The sequence below is a fragment of the Diadema antillarum genome, unplaced genomic scaffold, assembly GCF_040938485.1.
Source record: "Diadema antillarum isolate AM-2024a unplaced genomic scaffold, OU_Dant_1.0 seq00000547_RagTag, whole genome shotgun sequence".
In the NCBI taxonomy this organism is placed as follows: Eukaryota; Metazoa; Echinodermata; class Echinoidea; order Diadematoida; family Diadematidae; genus Diadema; species Diadema antillarum.
In genome coordinates this window covers 1,503,137-1,528,266 of record NW_027271493.1, presented here as the reverse complement: position 1 = coordinate 1,528,266, position 25,130 = coordinate 1,503,137, and the positions used below count along the sequence as shown (strand labels likewise).

Genomic DNA, 25,130 nt, shown 5'->3' with positions numbered 1-25,130 from the left:
AACTTTGTCTTTTAAAAAAATCCTTAAAAAAATGTTGGAAACCTGAAGTCCGATCCCAACCGAAAATGTACCATCCCGAATTCTATCACCCATTCCCTTCCACTCCTCATGCTCCCCCAAAACACACATACACACCAAACATTTTCTCTCCCCCCCCCCTTTTTCTTTTGTGCATGTGTGTTCTAAATCTGGGCTGTTCTCTTTCAATCCTTTGTTTCTGAGAATCGACTCTCGGAAACAGATGATTTTCGAATCCACTGAGATAATGCTTTGCAGATACATGCACTTTCTATGTCACAACTTCTAAGCCCTTGGCAAGAAACATACGCCGCAGGCAATGGTTCCTATGATCTTGTTACGTAATAGTTTCCGCATGTTGAAAGCCGATATCATGTTTCGAGAAACCACAACGCCTTAGTCTTGGATACTGTACCGATCCATTTTAGTTCAAGTTTAAGTCTTGTGATTTGAATACAATAAGATTAGTGACCGTGCATGATTTAAAGAAGAAATCCACCCAAAAAGCAATTATGCGTCAAAAGAAAGAGAAAGAAAAAATCCATACAGAATGATATTAAAAATGACAAAATCGGATAAGGAAGATAATGACATTTTGAAATTTCAAATTTTTTCAGAAAACATTTCTTGACTAGTCCTTATGAATATTCAAATCTGCAAACTGGCGATGTCATGCTCTCACAGTTTTCATGCATAATCAATGTAACGTATTGTTAAGTATACAACATGTGAACAATAATCATAATAAAGATGTTTCCAGACTAAACCCGTCTACAGTTATGGTTTAATGAGAAAAATAGTCATATCTCCTTATATTTTAGGCTTCATTGCTGAAGTTTTATATGGTAGAAGGTTTTGTGATACAACTGACCTACACATTATGCATGACTGTCAAAAGTGATAACTTGAACATTTTTTTTAAATCACTGCTTCCGGAGGCAAACAGGACCTGCTGTTGTTAAGACAAGTTTTAAAACTATACAGCTGAATAATGATATATATATATATATATATATATATATATATATATATATATATATTCATTTCTGTATATGTGACTAATAAGAAATTGTGAGAGCATTACATTGTCAATTTGCTGATTTCAATATTCATAAGGACTGGTCTATTAGACATGTTTTCCGAAAGAATGTGAAATTTCAAAATGTCTTATCTTCTTCATTTCTCATCTGCTTTTTGTCATTTGTGTATCATTCTCTAAGAAATTCTTTCCTCATTCTTTTGAAGTTTATGTGCTTTTTGTGGATTTTCTCTTCAAGCGATGAAAATACTGTACATGGCAGGAGAGCGAGAAAGGGGGTCGGAGGGAGATTGATCTTGAATATCGGTCTTATATTGATGCTGTTGCAATGTGGATTTGGGCGTCAAATCGAAATATGTCTAGTGCGGCGAGTGTTATAGGATTACTTTTATTTAAATTTGACCTAGTGAATTCATTTCGGATAAATATTTACGACGGTGTAGGTTATTTTAGGGGATGGCTCAGACTGAATGATTATACTTAGCGAGGTCAAATCGGGCCTATCGTTGCGTGATAGGAACGAACGCTTTTTTGATGAGAGTCATAACACCTTTAGAAAACCTCGGTGATGGATTGACTAAAGGCAGGTTACATCTTTGTTTGTAGTTTGAATGAATAAAATGAATGGATAAGGGACGAGAATCGGTACAATTAGCATGGAGGGGCACTAAAGAGTTGTATCAGTTTGAGTTTTATCAAGGGCAAGCGCTAAAATCCTTCAAATTGTATAGATTGTAAGAAACGAAAAGTAAAGGGTGTGATTACGATTGTCTCTTCGTTTTGTTCATTTGTTTGTTTGTTCAGTCAATTCGGGTCTTTAATACCACAGCCATTAAAGAGATGGGCAGGCTCTACAATGTATGCCGATGGTGAGGCGCCTGAAATATATGAAGGGGCAATACGTGATTGACAGGCACTGGAAAAACTGCCCTGGCATTTTTTTATGGTCGTTTTATTTTGCTCGATCCGTCGCTTTGCTCATACCTTCATCCTCATAACGTGTGTCGGTAGCTAACATGCTAAATAAAGTCCCTCGTAAAGTCACTACATTATGTAATCCCTACACATCGACCCAGCATATTTCCTCCTATCGATCAAACTACAGTTTGTAGGTATATATAACGTTGTTCTTTCGATGAAATCATCATTTTAATCTTCTTCTTTAGTTGGATCCAAAACATCCTTCTTCTCTATTCGTTCATATTTATATAATTCTCTTACCTGTACCCAATCACATGGAAAACATCAGAAATCTTCGCAAGAAGTTAATGAATGTTTTTTGGGTTTTTTTTTTTGAACCAGAATTTATTATAATACACACAAGCACACACAAACACACAAACATGCGTCGAAATGAAACTGCAAGTGGAATGGGGTGGGTAGGGGGATGGGGTTTGCATTTAACAATGTAGGCCCTAGGAGATAATAGCTTCGAAGTAGTATGCGAGGCATTCACCCCTACGGCTGATCTCCAGTTACAGGCATGGGTACCCGTAGCTTCTTCTCAATGTTCGACATGCGTGTACCATGACGAAATCTGTCGTGCTGCGCGCCGTGAAATTGAAGAGTTTCATTGCAAAACGGACTAGGGCCAATGAACTCCATCATCATAATAGAGCAAAATAAAACCTCTCCAGTGATAATATATAATCCTGTCGCAATCAGTGATAAGCCATTCATCACAAGATGTCAAATTTTCAGTGTTTAGCAGTTATACTATAATGGTGCAGAGACGGTCAAAATGTCGATGGGCAAGTACATTGTTGGATTTATTGCCCCGTTTAGTGCGCATGCCCAGAACAACTTGAAAAGACGTCACTTCGATTCTTCCCAATTACAACCGGTTTGGGAGATAAGGAGAAGAGAAATGGCGATCCTCATCAAACGCTTCCACATGTGCCATACTATCCGTAACACCCTTTCCGTTTCCCTGTGCAATATTTTTAGGGGACTATAATGACACCATAATAAATCAGACCGTGCAACATCATAATGATATTGCACGGGCAAATCATGTGGATATCCCATTTCTGCTCTCCTGAGATGCAGTGAGTGTGTCGTGAGGTCAATAGCACGAAGTAGACGGCTGGAGATGTTGGCACGCGAAGGGGGAGATTAACCGAAAAGCGGAATGCGGCGATGGGTGCAGAATAAAATACATTACACCGTACCAATGTCCGGTCCGGCTTGGCAGTGTGGTAATCTATTGACCCCGCCCTAGAGATGTGGCGAGTGCAGGGATTATGACATCATGGGGTTACCATGGCGACGGAAATTCAAAGAGGTCACTTTAAGGGAGGATGACAGAGAGAGATTGCAGTCTGGAGACAAATGGATTCTCCCGAATCTGTGGCTTTGGTTTTACTCGGACTTTTGTTGTCTTGACGTCATGTGGTCACCATAAACGCATCAGACAATAAAAGACATGACACTGATAACAATAACAATAGAGAGAGGGCGGACAATGATGATGATGATTACCCCCGCCACTCCCCCTCCCTCAAAGAAAAAAAAAAATAGAAAAAGATGACGATAATGACGACAGCACTACTAATGTCACTTCAACACATGCTGCTGCCAGGGAGGTGAAACTCACCTCGCTGCTACTGCTGCTTCTACCACTCTTACTTCTTATACTTTTCTTCATCTTTTCGTTGTAATAATACAGTCAACCTCACCTAAGTCGAATTCACACAAGACAAAAAAATAATAATAATAAGTAGAAGACATATCTTACCCCGCGGTGTGGAAATAGGTATGTTTTGATAATAATGATTACTGAAGTCGAAATTCACGTATGTTGAAGGATAACATTATTCTCCTGCCCCATTCGAATTAGGTGAGATTAACTGCAAAATGAGAATGTGCGATGTGTAATGTGCATGTCTGCGGCGGTCCAGGGCAGCGGGGCCTTACATTACTCGCACTACAGATGGCGTTCCTTCGTTTCAGACCATGGCGTCGCGATGTGTGTTACATTACGTAGCCTACGCGATATCGCATGATTATCACGCCTGCAGCTGATTCGCGTCGAGTCTAGTCCGTGGCCATCAATCTTCATAAAGTGCAGATGTGTACTTTAAGATAGGCTTATTTCTCCAGGAAGTTCAATGTTAGAATGAGAATTTATGACAATCAACTAGGATGTTTCTACGTCGTCTGCAGAAAAAAAAAGGACGTAAAACGCACTCACAACGCGGGTAGTGTGAATAACATGACTTGCCGCAAGATCCATGCAGTGTTTGATTATCCATTTCACTGCTTCATGTTTACTTGTTTGCTTGTTAATTCATCTCGGTGTCTTGTGTTCAAGATGTACTACAGTGTATGTAGAATATTTTAGTTAAGTCTTCAGAATATGAATATCGTCCCTCAGTTCTTGCAACTATGACAACCGATTGGTGGAAAGGAGTGGCTTTACAAACAAAACCCATTCTCTAACCCTCTCTGTGTCATTGTCTTTGGACAATAGGGAGCTTTAGATTTTAGACGCGCGGACGTTCAAAGGGAAAAAAGAAATGTTCTGAGCGTGCGCAGAAGCGCGGGTCAAGTTGACGCACGCTTCTGCGCACGCTCAGAACATGTTTTTTTTTTTTTTTTTTTTTCCTCTGAACGTCCGCGCGTCTAAAATCTAAAGCTCCCTGATGTGTAGGCCTATTACAACGCTGCGGGATTGTCTGTGCCAATTGACACTCGAACAATATGCACTCGAAGCATACGAATGGCTAACTATGTAGACAAGTGAGTGGATGCTATAGTATACTGGATGATTTGCAGGATTAGATTACATGGTTAACTGTGAGAGAGGTATTACACTAACCATGGACCTATTGTACATGCACAAACGTGACGTTTCCCTTCAAATTGTGTTAATCGCATCGCCGCCAAGACGGTTGAGCCCCCCGACGGCTGCAGCCGCGAAAGCTCTGTGGTAACACCGGATGCCACGGATGCGGGGATTAGGGGGAGGGCGTGCTTATACGTCCCTAGCAGACGACGTGCGTAGGCCTTTGGATACATACTTCCGATGGGACGGATTAGTCTTTAGTACGCAGACACAGAAACTGATAATATACGATTTGTATTTTTTTTCAGTACGTGTATCACTTTTGTATTATTTTGAATTTGTTTTTTATGTTATACAAATGCTGATATAATTACAGTGTGTTGCAACTGTTGTTGATACGAAACCTATTTGCCCTCCGTTGATTTGTAAGTCATTATTATGGGTGATAAAGTTGCAGTTAAAATAAATCACGACGTGTTCACTGATAGAGCAGTTGAGATAAGTCAAACCTGTGATTTATTTTTAACTGCTTTGTCACCCAATGTGACTTTCAAATCAACGGAGAACAGCTATGTCCCGTATCACCAGCAGACAATTCATTTCCCGTTGCTGTTTTCGTTATACTATTACTTATAGGCTGCGTTGTTTGCATTCTAATTGGTATATCAACATGATTATCACACTAATATTATGACGTCACTATCAATGTCAGCACTGTCAATGCGTATTCAAATTTACAATCATTTACTGTGTCATTCCCGTCATTGGCCATCTCAGTGAACTTTACTTGCTGAGGTCAACAACTCCGCACAGCAGTATCAATCACCATTGCTCTACACCATCAGGCTACACTGCTTATCACGCCTGCTTAATCGTGGTTGGAGTGTATTGCTCGTGACATGGGTTCGTATATCATCATTATTATTCTCCTCATCATTATGATGTCAGTCTGTTTCGGTGGGTCAGTCGTTGCCCGTGATTGGGGCTGACAGCCGGACCGCTGAAAACCTATTTAAGGAGGATCTCACTTAAAGGGATGATATAGTTTTGGTTGAGATGAGGTTTCCGATTTCCAGATACTGACAAACCTTTATGAAACCGTTTACGAAATGAAAAAGAGCATACAGATCTAAGAAGTATTCAGTTTATGAGATGAAAATCGGTTTTGAAATGGCAGAGATATCCAACAAGGAGACCGTAATAGAGGTGGGACCCACCTTTCTTTTAAGAGCCTCTTTATTTAACTTTGATTTGGGATATCTCAGCCATTTCAAAACCAAGTTTCATCAAATGAACTTGAAACTTCTCTAGAAAAATATGCTCTGTCATATTTCAAAATTGGTAGTTTCTAATCATCTCGTAAAAAGTTACAATCTGAATTTCCATCTCAACCAAAACTTTATCACCCTTTAGCTGTGAGACGGTGACTGGAGATCAAAGTAAAACAGGGGAAGATGGGGATAGAGAATAAATTTATTAGATTTACCCATTGATCTGAGATACCCATGAAGTGTGTTGCGAAACGCGTGGGAGAATATTGCATGTCCAAGATTACCGTCAACCTTTATTACGTTGTGTTATTCCTCAGAAGGCCGTGTCAGAAAGCTATATCTTTAGTCCCACCCCCAGTCATCAGTGTCAAGAGATAACATGTGCGAAATGTTCGTCGGATGTTTGTTATGATTCAGCTGATACACTAGTCTTGTGGGAGTAGAAATGACTTATCCCGTTGTGGCTTAGTGGATAAGACTCCGACTCCCAGTCTGAAGACCACAGTTCGATTCCCGTCCAGTGCACTCCAGGACAAGATGTTTTTACCCACCACGTACCTCTCGACCCAGGTGTATGGTACCTGACAACGCTAGGGTAATGATAATGACAGGGCCCTCTGGTAGAGCAGTAACAACACTGAAGAGGTATCCCTGGGCAAATAGGAATTTGAATTTGATTTGCGCTGAGGTTAGAGTCGTTTAAATTGTGGATTGAAAGGCGTTTTCTTTTTACTACTTTAGCGCAGAGGAAACCACAATATAAATCCCAGAAGCCCATAATTAGTAGAAACTACTCAAACATTATTCAATCCCATGCCTTCTTTGTTTTATTTTATGTTCCTTTTGCTTAATCTCATTATGAGCAAATTAGTTCTTTCCTGTGAAAATTCACCTTGCTTTCGTCACACCTGTCTGTTTGTCATGCCGTGACTGGCCGTGACGTCTTTGAAACGCCCTCTAGCGTCCGTAGCTTGACCAATGTCCTCGCTCGGAAGCGCGTGTAAATAGAAGAAGGGTGTGACATGGCCCAAGGCACGAATACCACTGTGTATCTGGTCACTCCTTCTTTTGGAGCCAATTAATTTACACTGCAGTGGCAATTTATCGTCGTGCTGACAGAGGTCAGATTTTTGATTGGATTTTGCGTTGTGTTTCGGTCGTCTGCTGGTGCAAAATGGTCGAGATCGGCAGCGGACATATATTTGACAGGTGCGCGGAAAAAAAAATATCAGCGGATACGTGTATTATGATTGGCTTTTTATTTTCGCGTGATGATAAAACGATTTCCGATGGAATTACCCTTTTCCCTTTGTTCTGGCAAATAGATTAACTGGCATTATTGAACGAGACTGTTATTTTCATGTGTCGTGTGATTTCGTTTTTCTTCCTTTAGCCTTCAACAAAACAAGGCATTTGAACTCGGTTGAAACTAAAGTAGCCGCTTAAAATAGAAATTTCCGGCGACCCGAATGTTGTTTTCTTCCTTCTAGTAGTTGGTACTGAAGAAAAAAAAAGTGAGAGGGTGGGAGGGAAAAAAGAAAGAAAGATAGACAGAGAGGGAGAGGGTATAAACAGGAAATCCAGTCCAAATATAAGTTAGTCTGATAAAAAAAGTAAAATCTTGCGAGTTCAACGGTAAAAGTTTGACTGAAATCGCATAAAATATAAGGAAGTTATGACAGTTTGTAGTTTTGCTGATTTCTGCAAAACAGTTCTTGTACAATGGATATGAATATGCAAATAAGTGAGCTAACCATGTCATATTATCCTCACAATTTTACATTGATCCTGTATTAAAGAAAAATGGCGGAAATTCAATGTTTCTGTCATTGACGTCTGAAACAGTCTGAAACATGATACAGTATTATTCCTGATTGGATAACTTCAGAATAGTTATCAGTTGGATGTACCAGGATTTGAGCCTCGGGCATAATTGCGTTTGAATGAAAATCTGGAAATAATAATAATAATAATAATAATAATAATAAAGGACATTTATATTGCGCAACTACTATAATAATATACTCTACTGCGCATTACAAAATGACATGCATACAAGAAATTCAAACAGAAAATACGTTACTTCAAGAGATGACTTTTTAACCTGGCCTTAAACTCATTAATTGTAACTGCTTGTCTTACAAACAAAGGGAGATTATTCCATAATTTTGGTGCAGCGTACAAAAATGCCCTGTCACCAAGAGTAACTTTTGATTTCCCCGATGGATATTTCAATAATGTTTGATCCCGTGAACTTCGAAGATGATAAAATGTTTTAAATGATGTTTCAAAATTCAAACTTTCAACATTTTATGTACAAACTATTTTGCATGTTGTGAGGGTATGACATGCTCACTTTGCCATTTGCATATTCATATTGACCGTTCAAGAAACTGTTTCCTGAAAAAAAAATTAGCAAATCTTAATGTCATTAAACTTCATTATTTTTCACCCGATTTTGATCAAAATTTTACCGTGGAACTCGTAACCTTTTACTCTTTCTCATCAGACTAACTTATACTTGCACTGGATTTCCCCTTTAACGAAAGAGAAAGTACGCAGTGCCGACTCGTAGAGCAACTCAATTGAAAATGACTGAAAGAAAGCACGTTTAGCTAATCCGACCGACGAATGGTATCAAGATAATCTCATTTCATTGTCCTTGCACGTGTGCTTAACAGTGGCCACTATAGTTCGATCAGAATCTCAGAATTCTGCAACATTTTGTTCTTGTTTTTTGTAATAACGTAATTCAATAAAGATCTCGAATTTAATGTGTGTTGCGAAATAAACTTGAACTTGGTCTCAGAAGTGTCTCCCTTTAACCTGATCTGCAGCCCCTTTTCGCAGAGACCCTCTCGCCTCGCGGCCCTATAAAGCAGATATCAACCAGAGATGATCTGGAAGTCGTGTGTATCAGTGATTTGGATTTCATCCTCTCCGTTCAGGCAGCCACTGGAGCTGGCTGGCTGGCTGGCTCCCTGGTGGATTCGGAAATCGAGAGAATGTCATGTTGAAGACAATACAGAATATTAGACGAGTAATGGCGCGTAGTCTTAGCAGTACAGACTCTCGAAATTGTTTCAAGGCACAATGACGCTAAGCCTCCAAAAATAATGACCACGATATTCCGACCATTGACGGAAGATTGACTGAAACATAATGGCTGGACATACGGCAACATTATTGGTCATGGTAATGATGAGGTCATGAATAGAAACTAGATAGAATTCGGGAGGGGGGGGGGGGGTGTCAACGTACAAGGAAGCAGGAAATCAACCAGGCTTTTGTAAACTTCAGGGCTCACACCCGTAAATACAAGGGAATGCCCCAGGCCCCTTCACAAATTCGTACCAAAGATACCAAAATAAATGAAGAAAAAAATTGATTAAAAATCAATGATGTAGTTTGGCAAAAAACTGAATAGCTGTAGATATTGAGTATGAATTCCTCTACAAACTGCATTTTGGTTGGAAGATGAAAGCTTTTCTGGTGGAATTTGAGGGGACTATATTTCATTGGGTACGTGTACGGAAAATGGGTGATTTTTTGAGTGATAAGAACTCGTAGTCTGGCTTTGCGGACCCCTGGACAGAATTTGAACTGAATTATCCACCCCGATCATTTGATGGATGAAAGGGTATATCTAACTTATCCACGTTAGTGAAGCTGAAACACCTCATTTCTCCCAGCTGTTTTACAGAATTTTTTGAAATTTGATTTTTAACACACATCCCTATGGGGAAATATTTATGGGTGTGAGCCCTTCAAGTACGTGTACTACCTAATCACTGACAGTATTTTTATAAAAATTATGTCAAGCGCCTTTTCTAAATGTTATTTACGAACAAAAAATGTGAGTGCATCTAATAAAAGAATAGGACCTACATAAATAAAGAAATGAATGAGTAGGCCCTATAAATGAATTACTTCATGCGTTACGTACGAAAAAAAAAGTAAAAATACCACAAGCAGAAAAAAAAAATGAGTTTAATATATCCGGTAACTCACAAAAAAAAACTTTTAAGTCCACAAGATCCCACCGATAAGTTTTAACCACTGCTGTGTGCGTAGTTCATGTATGAATTTATTTGTTGTTTGTAGGCTGTTTGTTTGTTTGTTTTTAGAACAATCGGAAACAATTAAGCAGTGCGTGTAATGGGTACGCCTACATGTAACACATCTGTCTGCAGCAAAGCTACTGTATGCCGTGGTCATGTTTTCCACACAATAAGCAACCATACAGGGACAAAATGTATTGCAATTACATCCTTCGTCCGACTAGAGAATGTTTTCTCCGTCGCAATACGGAGCCCCATGAAAGTTTTACAATTCGAGTTGGTACGCGATCCCATGTGGAAGACGGTGCCGCGTACGAAGTTGTATAGGTCGCGTCATGTCTAATTCCGTCACCGCATGGTGGTTTGGGGGAGCAGGTGCGAGCCTCTGTGATTGACAGCCGATTCAGCTCGTTATAGGGGGCAAAAAATAACATGTAAGCATGTGTAAATTGTTCGCATCAGTCATCGTGATATCGACCCCTCTCCCCCCCGCCCCCCCCCCCCCGTCCCCCCCCTCCTTTCTCATCTGCTGCTTCTTTTCATGTGAAGCGGGTATGTTATTTAGGGACTCAGTTGATGTGTAAATGAAGCGGGGAGCTGTTGAAAGTGACCGTACAAAGGGGGGGGGGGGGGTGATGGTTGAAAAATTCTATGCTCTCCAAACTCGGGAAAAACGCTATATCCGAATGCAAATCATGAATTTCATTTGATGGCCCTTCGGAGTCTTAGATTCCGTCCATCACGCGGTGTTCAACATCCAATGCAGTCCTATTCCGTCACAAAGTCTTTCAGATTTTCCCAACGAAGCTAAAATTGGAATAATCGTGGTTATCAAATTGCTGTTGTGCAAGCTCCTATCGTCCCAATGCCAGTAATGAAATCGAACTATAGCTATCCATTGTTGCTGTTTCCTGTAAAGGCATGATACATATAAATGTTTGTTTTTTACTTTTAAAGATATGTAACTGTATTCGTTTGTAGGCGCGATTTGTATCAGTGCAGGTTCTGCTGCTGTTAGTAGTGCACTTTCGGTGGTATGTGACCCATTCCAGGAAAAGACACTTTGTAAACCGACCTTTTTTCCTTTCGTGTCGCGGGAAGAATCAGCAGTGACGAACATAAACTAAAGCTAATTCTGTGAGCTGCCTCGTTTGGTGTAGAGAAATATGATACGGAGACTCTAATGTTTTCGTTTGATAGAATTAGGTCTGCTTCCTAGGCACCTCGTATCGATTCCAGACCAAAAATTGAACATTTACATTTCGGAAACATGCAAACCCCTGCTGTTATTTCGAGAACTTTTTGAATCCGTCTTCGTACAGTTTCTCAGCAAACACACATTTCCCACAAAGTTTATTTTCGTACATGGGACATATTTCATCGGTTCTGAGCTTGTCATATCGCGTCAGTCCCAATAATGCGCCCCACGTGAATTTCCTCCGAAGCAGGTGGGACGTCCATAAAATTCTCCCAGAACTTTTAGTATGACAACTCCGAATGTCATAAGTGCTGAAAATGCTGGGAAAAAGGATTAAATTGTTCGTATTTGTAAGCTCTTCCTTCATCACAGCGTGCCTTCTGTACCTTTGTTTCTCTTTTCCCATGTTCTTTCTTTTTTCCCCATTCTATTCATTACGATTTCGCTTGGCCCTATTTTTTTCCTTTTGTGTATTTTTTGTTTTGTTTTATTTGATTTTTTTCTCCGTATCTCTTTACCGTTGGCATTTCTCCAATCTAGATTTCTCCTGTAAATATTTCATTTTCCTTTATTCTCTTCTTCTTCATTTATTCTCTCTGTCTCCCCCCCCCCCCCCCTCAGTTCTCCTGTGTGTGTGTGCTGTTGTTGTGTATTTTTGTTTCATTCTTACTATCCTCTTACCGACATTGTTATTATTTTTGTTTTCTAGTTTTCGGAATTTGTCATCACTCTCTCACGTCATGTTCATATTTCATTACCTGTCTGTCTCGTCTTTCTGATCCTCATCTTCCCGCTTCTTCTCTTTTCTTCCTTCTCCTTCTCTTCCTTTCATGTCATTTCATGCCATTCGTTTCATTTTTCATTCTCCTTCTTTTCCTCTTCTTTTCTTCCACCTTCCTATTCTATTATTCCTCTGGTTTCTCCTTTTTCTTCCTTCTATAATTATTTGTTCTTCTTTCCTTTCTTTTGTTTCTCAACTTCTCATTGTAACCTGCCCATCCCATATGCATCGTACTCGAAATGAGCCATATTCCATATCTCGCCGGTCCTACACCCAATATCGCTCATCACCATTGTTGTATAAGTTCATATACATCAGGGACACCCCAAATCGTATATGAGTGAAGACGTTCCTAACTCGACATGGCACTCGCATGGGATCGTAGGTAGGGAGGGGTGGGGATTCTTTCGTTTCAGCCCTCACACCGATTTTTCTGTTTTTGTATTATGACTTCAGGTATGGCAGATTTATGCAACTTCTGCATGCTATCACGTGTCTCGTACCATAACGCACTGTCATTAGTCATTGTGGACATTTGGCGTTGATTGTACATGATCGATTGTGTCGGGATACAGAAGAAGACGAAATCGAAGACGAAGAAACTGGATATATAGGCCTATTGATAGCAAAGCTCGACTCTCAAGGCAGTTTTCCATGATAGTAGGCCTATAGTAATTTTATCGGGATTTATATAAAACTCGACATTGTGATTCCACTTGTGCTAATGACACAGAAATGTAAAAACAGGAGATATAAGGCCTACGTAAATAATTTATATAAGCTATGCATATAACGCGCAGGCGTATTATAGTTATTTACGGGGCATGCATCGAAGTTGCTTTTGCTATAGGGCCTAGATATTCTACACTACAGTACTTCATTCCAATATTGGATATACCACTCTGCTTTGACCGGAGATAGTACATGATTATATACCTCACGTCTTCTTGCGATTCAGAATGCTGTTTCCTGCAGTGTCGCCTGACTGAGGTGTGACATTACGCTATTTTAGTGTGTCCGAAAATTCTTCTACTTCGAAGCGGCGGATAAACGCCTCAGGAATAACACGAGTATAACATAAAAATAAAATGATTCGCGAAAAAGAGCGTCTGTGCCTTCATACTGCAGGCTCTGAAGTGATACATATAACGTTAGATTTGAGCGGTAGTTCTTAATCTACTCTACAAGTCATCTAAAAATTATGATATTGATTGTTCTCTGTAGATCGTACTGGAGCAATCCCTGCGGTAGCCTTTTGTCAAGGCCCTCTCGGCAAAAGCCTATCCCTGCGGTTGATCCATGGTGGCTTGAGGTCCCAGAAGAAGCCCCCCCCCCCCTTCCCTTCCCTATGAGTAAGCCAGCAAACCATTCGACTAGTGACGACTGTCATGATATGACACAGTCCATCTGTGGTCTGTTTGACGTGTTGAGGATAATGTGCGTTGATGATGTAGCTGGTCACGTCACAGTGCATCTTTTTTTTTTTTCCGGTTACCTGGGGATAGCCTCCTTTTCAGACCACTGGGATTATGAGCCACTCCTCTACGTGTGTACCTTCACGAGTGTCTTCCATTTTAATAGTCGGATGAGTTTTGCTGCAACATTCACCCTTCAATAAAATTTTTGTGTAAAAAATACACTTTGCTTTCGTATCCTATTTTGATAACCTGCGCATGCCCCTAAAAAACAAACAAACACACAAGCAAATACACACACACAAAAAGAAACAGTAGGCTACTAAATCCATCCTAAAATGAGCTAAAACACCACACAAACAAACGAACAAACATACACATAGTATACATAATATACATAGTATACGCCCTTGTCCACAAATATTCACACACACACACACACACACACACACACCTACACCTTATAAACCTAGACACGCCTGCCCCTGAAAACACACACACACACACACACACACACACACATACACACACACACACACACACATTCATAATTTACGTGCATACAGACAAACCAATAGTTGTAGAACTCTCCCCCTTTTCTCTTTGTTTTTTCCTGCCCTTTCAACACATTATTACAGTCGCCGTGATTCTAAATTTCTCTGACACGTTCAGACGTGAAAAATCAATCAAAGCGACTTCTTAGCGGCCATATTATCAGCGTGCCGGTTTTTTGATGAGAAAACGCGATGAATTTCCCTTGAAATGCCATCAGCGTTCATTCTAATGACGAAAATGAAAAGAGAAGTGACATGAAAGATATAATAATGGAAAATGTAGTTAGCGTCAGTAGTCTGGACAAAACAGTCTAGCGATCATCATCTTTGCTGTAACATGGTAATGCTTTTTGTGTCTCTCTCATTAAGCTATTTACGGCTCCCGAACCCCGGCAAATCGATTCATAATGTGCCAGGCTGACGTGTGTTTTTTCTTCGGCTAAGATTCAATCTGGGGGAAAAATTAATAGAATCATAAAGAAATAGGGGGGGGGGGGAGCTTTCCTCCAGTACCAGTTTAGGAATAGGATGAGCTAATTCTGTCTTGTCGCTGCTGTGATCGCTATCAGAACGAAATCATGTCTTTCTTGTAATTTTTTTTTCTCGCTCCCAATTAAAAAAAAAAAAATGGGGGAAAAAATGAGCGCGCTAAATGTGAACACCATGTCTTATCAATAGTGTATCCATATCCAGTATCCTGATGTTATATAGACGAACGGAAATCTATTCTGGAACGAATGCCAAGGTTTATATTTTACGGTATGTCATAATATGGTTTCTCTGACCTATAAAAATGTGCTTGCCTACTATACTGTAAAGGCTTGTTTGCAGAGATGCAAGGTAAAGTCTGCACTCTCAATTACGTTTGTAACAAACCAATATTTTCAGTGTTGTATCGAAAATGAATATGAAAAATAAGTCTCCATCATGTTTTGTTTTGTTTTTTAAACTGATGGCGGCTGCATTTTAGTCTTTAGGTCGAATTTGTATGTACCCCCTTTGCCTTTCATACCTGAAAAATTGAGCAAAAACAATAAGATTGCATCGGGATTCGAACCCGAGATCTTCGGAGCTAGCCCGGTGCTCTACCGACTGAGCTATAGAAACATTTCGTGTACAGTTGAACTGTATAAGTGATTGCCTTTAGTTGCAGTTTTACATGTCATTATCTTTTATTCCCAAGGTGTAAACTTTATATCTCCCCCCCCCCCCAGTCTCTCCCTCACTTACACTCTGATATGTACTTGGTAAAAACATTATGTCACTGCAAAGTTTTCTCATTTTCGATCTGTAGCATGAACTTAAGCGTTTACTCTCCTTTCTACTTTTTTTTTTTCATTTCAGATAGCTCCTGGAATCTGGAAACGTAAACAGCCAAGCCTGTATTAGCAATACTGGAAGTACCATTCAATGCTTCCAAATTCGAAGTATATGGAATCAGCTCAACTCGATTCAGCGGAAAAGTGACAGATTTTCTTTGACATTATTTTTTTTTCGGTGAATTTCCCGCCCAGTCTTTCTTCGCGAATGTCACTTCGATGACATTCCGTACGAGGTGTGGGGTGCGACGTCCCGCTAGGCCCAACAAATGCACCCCAAATTATATTATCCGAGGGCCCCTCGAAAGATTTCCTGCGTTTTCCAGCGAAAATTGATTTCTTCTCGCGGCTCGACAGTCCGTCAGATTGAGCCATCAGGAGTTACATACCACCGTATTTCGACAAGATCGGAGCGTTTGGAAAACTGGGAGTAATTCTTGTTCGTCAAAATCGAATGATAAACGTCAAAAGGAAAAGAGCAGGAAGCTGGAAGATCGATCGTCTGTTTGTTTCTTGTTATCGTTGTTGTTGTTTTACCCCATACTCCGGCGTCGAACGCGCACACCCGCTATCCGCGCGCTCGTCTAAACCGGAGGGATCTACAGAAGAGGAGCACAGTTTGTCCCGGGTAATTTTCAGCTTCGCACGTGTAAATGTTATGATTTCCGCCGCACTTGGCTCGCGCGTTTACCTGCACCTTTGCGGTCGGTTTGGACGAACTGTCGGACGAACTCACGTGGAAGAACCCCGGATTCGACCTTGGCGCTAGTCATCTATTCCGGCCCCTATGACTCACAAACTGGGACGCGAACATCAGACGAGCTCCTACCCTTACCCTCGCTCGCTCTCTTCATTCTCCTGCTTGTCGCTTCCATTGGAGCAAACGACTTCTTGCGCTCCACACGAAGATGGTACAATTATGGAATCACGTGTGACGATACATCTTTTACTCAACCTTCACCGTCCCGGCGTTCTTGGACAAAATCTCTAGCGTTTCACCCATGGTCATCTATTCTTTCATCGGATTGATATCTGTCTCGTTCCCATGACAGAGACCTGAGCTTGGTGATGTTTCCGTGACTGCATTGCAAGAGAAAGGATCCTATACGATGAAATTCGCGCTTCAATATTTAGTACACAGCTCAGCGAAATTATGATTGATACCGCAAAGTGAATACGTCGTCCGTTATCAGTCAGGATTTTTTTTCTTTCTTTCTGTGATTTACCTCGTTTTTGTGTCTCGTCTTCTGAGGGACTTCGTTCTCAGCAAAGATGAGTCGAAACATTGCTCAAACGAAATGCACTGAGTGCAAGCTGGCGGTACTAGGTCGGTGTGGCGTGGGAAAGTCTGGTGAGTCACTGTTGACGGCTTTATACCTATACAACACTTTTACCTTCAATTTCATGAGATTTGCTTTGTTTCATAGCTGAATGATTTCAGATGTACTTCGGGGTCAGAATGCAGTTTTATATCATTTTTTTTTATTTATTTATTCATGTTTTCTTTAAAAGCAGGGTTGTCCCGTTCAGAGCCCCTATGGCCTGCTTTGCAAGGGAGCAGTGCTAGCTGTACCATGAAAGGGACAAAACACAGGATGTAAACCACCCGAGCAACAACAATGCAGGGATTGTATCAGATTAAGCTGAAATTGAGCATGTTCTATTTACACATTCTGCCCATGATTACTGCTAAATTTCAAAGCAGTAGCATCATCCTTTCAAAAGTTATTAGACTTGAAAGTGAAAAGTGTGTAAAGGATTTCAAGAAATGGAAAGCGGCCTCCAAGACACACCTAATCAATCTACTCTTCCCCATAAAAGGATTGTATAGAAAAACTGCTAAAAACACACTTTCCCATTCATGTTAAGATCCAAACTGGAGAATAATGTAGAAGGAGGATAGCTCTTTCAGAAAATATGAAAAACTCAAGATTGACTTGGTTGAACCATTTCACCTTTTTTGAGTCCTCACGTAAAATCAAGGGGTGCAACTTTTTGTTTGTTCTGTGATGCACGGTCACATAATTATGAAGGTGAACCTGTCCATTACTTCTTGTAAACATTTCAGTAAAAACTCCCCATCGCAATATATCTAGGAAAACAAAAGAAAGGAAATTTGAACTGACTTCTCGGCGAAATGTGTAAAAAGTAAAGAAAGAAATACTTTGTTGCTTGTTTTAAGAACGAAGACGTGGATACAGAAAGAAAATGTCATACTCTCTATACCAGTGAGTTCTAACGCACTCTTTTTATGTTTTTGGTCTTTTGGTGATGGTGATAGTGGATGTCCCTCAAAACCTAAAGTTTTTACTTTTCCATTTGCAAGACAGTGTTCTCTTTTTTTCACAAATTCGATAACATTCCACGAAACATAAATTATTTCATCCGAGAAGGCATTGTGAAAAAGACGCAGCCTCATCAAAAAGGGCACAAATCGTCCGGCATTATTTTTCTGCTTTATGTTTATTCGGTATATGATACTTACTGATTTTCTATAATTATTATTACCTTCTATATTTCTATATACATACACACATACAAATAATTTATATATATATATATATATATATATATATATATATATATATATACATAATATTATACATATACATATACATAATAACATATGCATGCATATATCCATCAATAGCATAGATTGCATGGTTGACACTGGGTATAGTATTGCTTGAATGCAGAAACAGCTCGGAATGAGAATAATGACAAAGATGGAATAAAATTAATCAAGGTCTTGGAAGAGGGGAACGGATAAACCACTGGGAAAATACATTTCTGGGCTTACTATATTGCTTGCCAGTATTTCCAGTATCATGCGATGTATGTTATTTTAAGCATCATCACAATGAAGCCAACGCTTATTACCCAAACTGGTCAACTCATCGTACATCACATTCCTTCAAATCTTTGGTCTGTTCAAGGAAGTCTATCTCCTATAATTCAGAAGGCCTCAAAAAGCCGACAGAAAACATCAGTGGTAACGAGTCATCTGTATTTATATATAGGCCTACATCAAAGTTCGACGTTTTTGTGTTATGTTCATTTTGTTATACCGGTATATTTTGTGCGCAACTTGAAGGTAACAAACAATTCTGAAAATAGAAAGGAATGTAATTATCTATCAATGGACAAGGAAAGAGAGTACGTTGCAGATTTTTTTTTTTTTTTATGTAGTAGCTTCTTTCCTTTCCTATTGTTTCGTTTGAGTATCTTCGTGAAGATGTTTACATCTTCTCCTCGGATACACGGTGCCTTGTATTGATCAAACTCGAGGTGCGAAATCTCGAAGGTCCGTGACAAAAATTAATGCCAGAGGGCCGCCCGACGTCTGGCGCGATGTTTTCCCGACAAACATAATCACTCGCGCACAGTTCCTATAAAACTTTCTCGTAGAACTACTAGGGGCAAGAATTTCAAACATTTCTCGCCCCTTGTTAGTTTCAAACACTGTGCAAAAACAGACGCTCGGGGCAAGAACACATTGCAAATCGAGCTTGCTGCCTCCACTTTTGCTTCTTCCGAACGCCCCCCCTTTTTTTTTTATAATCAGCCCCTGCCCCTCCAAAAAGTAAGAATGTTAGAAGTGGAGCGCCCTCTCGAGGTTAAAGGTTGTGGGTCGGACGCCAAGTCCGTTCATGGAGACTTTTCAGATGGAGAATGTTTTGCTTGACATACTTTGCGTAAACAGCACAAACAGGTCAACGAAGGGCAGTGTAAAATCTGACAAGTATTCCGCAAAGATATCCGTAAAAATTGAATGCTTCACATGTCACGTGACCGGCCGTTCCTTCAAGAGTATCATTGGCTTTATTTTGATGATGTGGGATAATTATTATGATTAGCTTCGTGATCTTGCTCAAAATGACTTCGTCGGTGAGGTTGATAGTAATCCGTCAACCAGAGTGTGACAGTCGTGCGCGGAAGATTTCTTTGACACCTTGATATAATAGATGAAAGCATTGATTTGCACTTATTAGCTCACCTGAGCCGAAGACTCAAGTGAGCTATTGCGATCGTTCTTCGTCCGGCGTCCGTCGTGCGTCGTGCGTAAACTTTTTACATTTTCATCTTCTTCTTGAAAACCGCAAGACCGATTTTCACCAAACTTGGCAGGTAGCAACCCTTAGGGGGTTAGGATCTCAGCTTGTCAAAATGGGCACCATGCCCCATCCAGGAGGCCCCCAAGCCCCCCCCCCCCCCAGAATTAAGGAATCTTTAAAAATCTTCTTCTCTAGAATCAGAAGTGATGGAGCTAAGTTAATGCTATGAGTTAGTACATTAATGACTGTAGTTTCAAGTTTGTTCATGGCAGAATCAGGGGTGCCCCCCTTGGGACCCAGGGGAGGGGTCCAAATGGGGCCTAAATTGTGCATTTTCATCTTCTCTTTGAGAACCCCATGACCGATTGTCACCAAACTTGGCAGGTAGTATGCCTAGGGGGTTAGGAACTCAATTTGTTGAAATGGGCACCATGCCCCACCCAGGTGGCCCCCATAGGGCCCCAAACCCCCCAAATTGAAGAATATTAAAAAATCCTCTTCTCTAGAACCAGAAGTGATAGAGCTAAGATAATACTGTGAGTTATTACTTTGATGACTGTAGTCTCAAGTTTGTTCATGGCGGAATAAGGGGTGCCCCCTTGGGACCCAGCGAGTGTAGTGGGGATCAGGGGTCCTAGTGGGGCCTAAATTGTACATTTTTAAGGGGCCCAAACCTCCCCAAATTAAGGAATCTTCTCTAGAATCAGAATTGATAGAGCTAAGATAATACTATGAGTTAGTACATTAATTACCATAGTTTCAGGTTTGTTCATAGCAGATCCAGGGGTGCCCTTCTTGGGGTTAGGGGGGAGGGGTGGGGAGGTCCAAATGGGGGCCATTTTCATCTTCTTCTTGAAAACATTATGATGGATTTTCACAAAACTTGGCAGGAAGCATCCCTAGGGGGTTAGGATCTCAATTTGTTAAAATGGGCACCGTACCCCACCCCGGGGGCCCCAGGGGGCCCTCAATTCCCCCAAATTTAGGAATCTTAAAAAATGTATGCCCTTATTGTATGTATATGCCTACATTTTCATCTTCTACTTGAGAATGCCTGGTCAAATTTTGGTAGAGCTGTGAATAATTCAGACTGGTGACTGTGTGAAAGGTGAACTTGCGATACTCAGGTGAGCGCTAGACCTGCGGGTCTCTTGTACATATTATACTGTATATCATAAACAACTACTCAAACATACTTGCGATCAGGCGAAAAGTAATGATAATTATAATATAAACCATAAAGAACAAATACTTAACTCAAAACAGATCATAGCAACGTATACAATCTCCACAAGAACACAAACACTTTCAACTGCTGCTGATAAAAAAAAAAAAAAAAAAATGTTTCTTATGTTTGTGAGGCCAGGTCGACGCACTCTTTCGGACAGGTAAAGTAGAAGGTACTGTTGTGTATATACAATTATACCATGACTGTTTCCAGATTCTAATACACAAGCCTGCAAGCGACCAATAAATGCATCAATAAGGAGAAAGTGGACGGTGTAACAAAAACGAAGAACAAAAAAGAAACAATACAACACAACACAACAAGAACACAGAAACAAAACAAAAACATTCATCATGGTGGAAGGGACGTATCGGCGACGAGTAACATTCTAACGAGGTGAGAGCACAAAGTTAACAAAGGAAACTCATGCGCAGTCAGCTCGCTGACTTACAAGCAAGTGTGAGTATGGATAGCATTCCGACAAGTTTTCGGGCTGAACATAATGATCAGGGAGCGACGTCTGTGTGTGTGTGTGTGTGTGTGTGTGTGTGTGTGTGTGGGTGGGTGGGTGGAGGGGGGTGGGGGTGCCATGCAGTCTTTTCCCTGGTTGTTTGTTATAACATGCACGGTCCTTGAAGCCTTTTCAAAAGACTGGATAGGGCGTGGGCGAAAGAAAAGGTCCTCCGGGTCTTTGAGATGGGCAAGAGAATTTAGTGAAGATGATGAGCTATACACTCATTGAGAATGTGTCTGGTTGTCCATTTTGCCATTTCCCGGGCCGTCTTTCCGCCACAACCTGGTCAGATGATTAGGTTAAAGGGGTACTCTACTTACTTAGTATGGTGTAGTAATCTCTAGGCCTATATTTCCCGTGCACCAATACCGAACAATAAAAGAGACACGTACCAAAACCGCCTATTTATTATTGTAATTATCTTCTTTTTGTGAATACAAACAAACAAGCAAACAAACAAACGTGCTTTTTGTGACGTGACCTATGTACGATTTTGGAGTCCTTATTATTTGACTGAGGCCTTTAATTCCACTCACCACAGGAACACAAAAGTTTGAGTTAATAGAATAATATTCTCTCCGGGCTTTAAAAATGCAGCATAAATCCTCCTCATGACCCCCCCCCCCCCCCCCCCCCCTCGCACACACACTGCCGCCAACATCATCCAGCCGCAGCTACCTTCACCCCGTGGGATGGGTGCTCAACTCATGCACTTGTATCACTTCATATTCCTGAATTCAGCAAGAGTGTGAAAAACCGATAAGAATTCACACAGAGGAACAAGCCTCAGGAGACGCCCTCTCCTGACTACATCACAGCACAGTCTGAGCGGACATTGAAGAGAAACTCCATACCCGTGAAAAGTTAGACTAAAAAGAAAGAGTAAAAATCTATGAGCATAGCAGGTAGAATTTGACCAAAACAGGACAAAAATTAGCTTGGGTGTGAAAATAATGATATTTGTGAAATTTTGCTCTTTCTTGCCAAATAGTTCTTGTGGAGGTGATAATGAATATGCAAATAAGTAAGCCGATGGTGGCTTGCCCTCACAAATCTGCCTTGCTCGTTTACATTAAAAAACAAATCAGTTTTCTGCTGTAAAAAAGTATATCGTGTTATTTATGACCGCATAACTCCAAAATTATGATCAGACAAACATAAAAAGATTTGAGAAAGGGCACAATTGCGTCTTCACAAAAAGACTGAAAATTTCAAGACTTTGTGTACGAATTATATGGCAAGCTATATAGGCCTATACGAAGTATTATGAAATACAAATGATGACACTGCTTCCCAGGCCTTAAAGGGATGATTCCGTGGAGATGAGAATTGAGGTTTTAACTTTTGGGGAGATACCAAGAAACCACTTACGAAATAATTCAGAGCATGCCATTCTAAGAGGAATTCAAAGTTTATTTAGCTGAAAATCGTTTTTGAAATGCTGAGACATCCAAAAACAAAGTAAAACAAAGCGATCCTGATAAAATGTGGGTCCCACCTTTTATTACAATAGCTCTGTTTTAGATATCTCAGCCATTTCAAAACCAATTTTCATCAAATACGTGCTGAATCCCTCTTGGAATGACGTGCTCTTTCATATTTCGGAACAGGTTTCTCATTTTCTCACCAAAAAAAAAAAAAAAAAAAAAATGCTAGAAACCTGAAGTTATTCAAATTTATGAAGTTCTTCCGTCGTGATGTTTTCATTGCAACTGATTGACAAATTGCCCTACATCGACGTAAATAAGCACTGAATTGATCAGTGTTTTAGTAGTAGCCATGATAAAAAATCATGGGCGTAGCTCGAGTACGTACGCCCATGATTTTTTATCATGGCTACTACTAAAACACTGATCAATTCAGTGCTTATTTACGTCGATGTAGGGCAATTTGTCAATCAGTTGCAACCTGAAGTTAGTTCTCAACCAAAACTATAGCATCCAATTAAGGTGCCAGTAACCGAGGGTACTTATTGCAAGAGGGAATTTCATACTTACTATGCCGTAGAATCTTCATGAGTATACAAATTTTACAAGGTCCGCTTTCTTCAACGTGTTCAAAAAGCAGACGATAGCTCCGACTCTTGAGTGTTCTTCCGGGACAAGGTCACAGGAAATTACCCAAGGAAACCCCGATTGCCGAATGAGTCACGAACATTAGAACACGACTCATAAAAAAGGAGTGAACTATCAGATCTCTACACTACATCTCCAACGTGATCTCTGTGAGCCTGTCGCTTGGCCTCAATAATCATGATAATAATAATGATAATAAGTGTGTTAGTCATGCTCTGCTCTTGAAAGGAAACCAAAACCCAAAGAGAAATGTGGATTCAGTGAAAGTAGCAACATTAGTAGAACACATCAGTGAAAGTTTGAGGAAAATCGGACAATCGATGCAAAAGTTATGAATATAATTTTAAAGTTTTGGTGTTGGAACCGCTGGATGGGGATGAAAAGGCTCAAAATGTTACTAAAATATTGCATTTCATAATCGCAAGGATAATGAATGGTGACGTCACAAACATCATTCATTTACAACTGAAAGAATTGTCGATTTCAGCATTATCTTTACAGCGTATTTTGCGATTACCTAAAACTAAGCCAATGGCATTTCTATCGCTCTCTCTTTTTTCTCTTCCTCTTTATCTCCTAAAAGTACAATATACCACAACTTACTAATACTCTAATAATAAAGGTAAATCTCTACTGCAATATGAAATGCTGCCAGAGAAAGATGAATAAAAACCGGGAACAGACAATAATCTCTGCTGAAATAATTGTCAGTGATAATGATACACGGTTTCCACTGTCAATTGATATTTTGAGTGATGCTTGGTAGAGAAACCCCATATGGCATAGTGTTATACGCACTGTCCAAATTCCCTGGAACAGAAATATTAAAAGCAATCACCAGTGATAACGATGTAATTATGGTCAAGAAGCGATGAACGCTGTGAAGGGAAATTCAAAGGTGTCGAAAAGATGTTTTTCCCCTTGGTTCAAGTTACGTAATGGTCATAGGTTCCTGAACACTTTTATCATTAATAATATATAGGCCTATAGGGTATAACCGAGGGCCACTTGGAAGCTAATCCCCCAGACGCTTGCCAGGTGTAAGTCATAATGAGACGCTCTGTACCAAACAAGATGTGAGTATAATTACACAGATCATACACAGAAAATTCTGTCACTGTTCAGCGTCACTTGGGGAGGGGAAGGGTAGGGGGAATGGGAGGGGAGTGTAGAGATATGACTGAAAAAAAAATAGGAACTACGAAAATGGCATAATTGTTGCGTGTTATCAGAGTATAAACTAATGTAATCACATAATAGTCTGCGACTAATCTTCGTAGTTGTTTGTCGTATAACGTAGAAATCATAGCTGACAGACAGACACCACACATACACGTTTTTGAGGAACATCCCCCCCCCCCCACCACCCCAATCAGCTGTCTTATCTCTCATGATGCTCCTTACCAGCTGACATGAAACCCAACATGACGTTGACGCTTTGAGGCAAGTGTCGCTCTCTCCAAGGCAGTGTATATTTGGTGACCCGTGCTGGGGTTAGGTTGAACGTCTCCTCGGGGGAAAGATTTATTTCCAAGGAATTTTCCATCTGGTGGAAGAAAAGGAACGTTGACATGTTCGTTAATTCACAAAGTACAGAGTACTTTTTCACATATATCTCGTTATTGATTTTACATCAATGAGCACACAATTTGAAGAAATGCGAGAAATGCACATGCTTCCGGGTAGAAAAAAAAAACAGCAAAGTGTAACTATCGATTATTCAAGAATCTTACAAGCTCCACCATCTGGGCCCATTACATAAAACTACGGTAACTCTATAAATCGATGATTTCTTTAAAGCTTTCATCGGTAGTG

General features: G+C 40.3%; 1 protein-coding gene across 1 annotated transcript in view; it reads left to right on the top strand.

Moving 5' to 3' along the window:
* Positions 1-25,130, top strand: part of LOC139734795 (ras-related and estrogen-regulated growth inhibitor-like) — a 44,889-nt gene that overhangs the window by 5,745 nt on the left and 14,014 nt on the right. The window contains exon 2 of the mRNA XM_071645582.1: positions 15,469-16,794. Coding sequence (XP_071501683.1) covers positions 16,716-16,794 — 79 coding nt within the window. The 5' untranslated portion in view covers positions 15,469-16,715. The remainder of the gene's footprint in view (positions 1-15,468; positions 16,795-25,130) is intronic.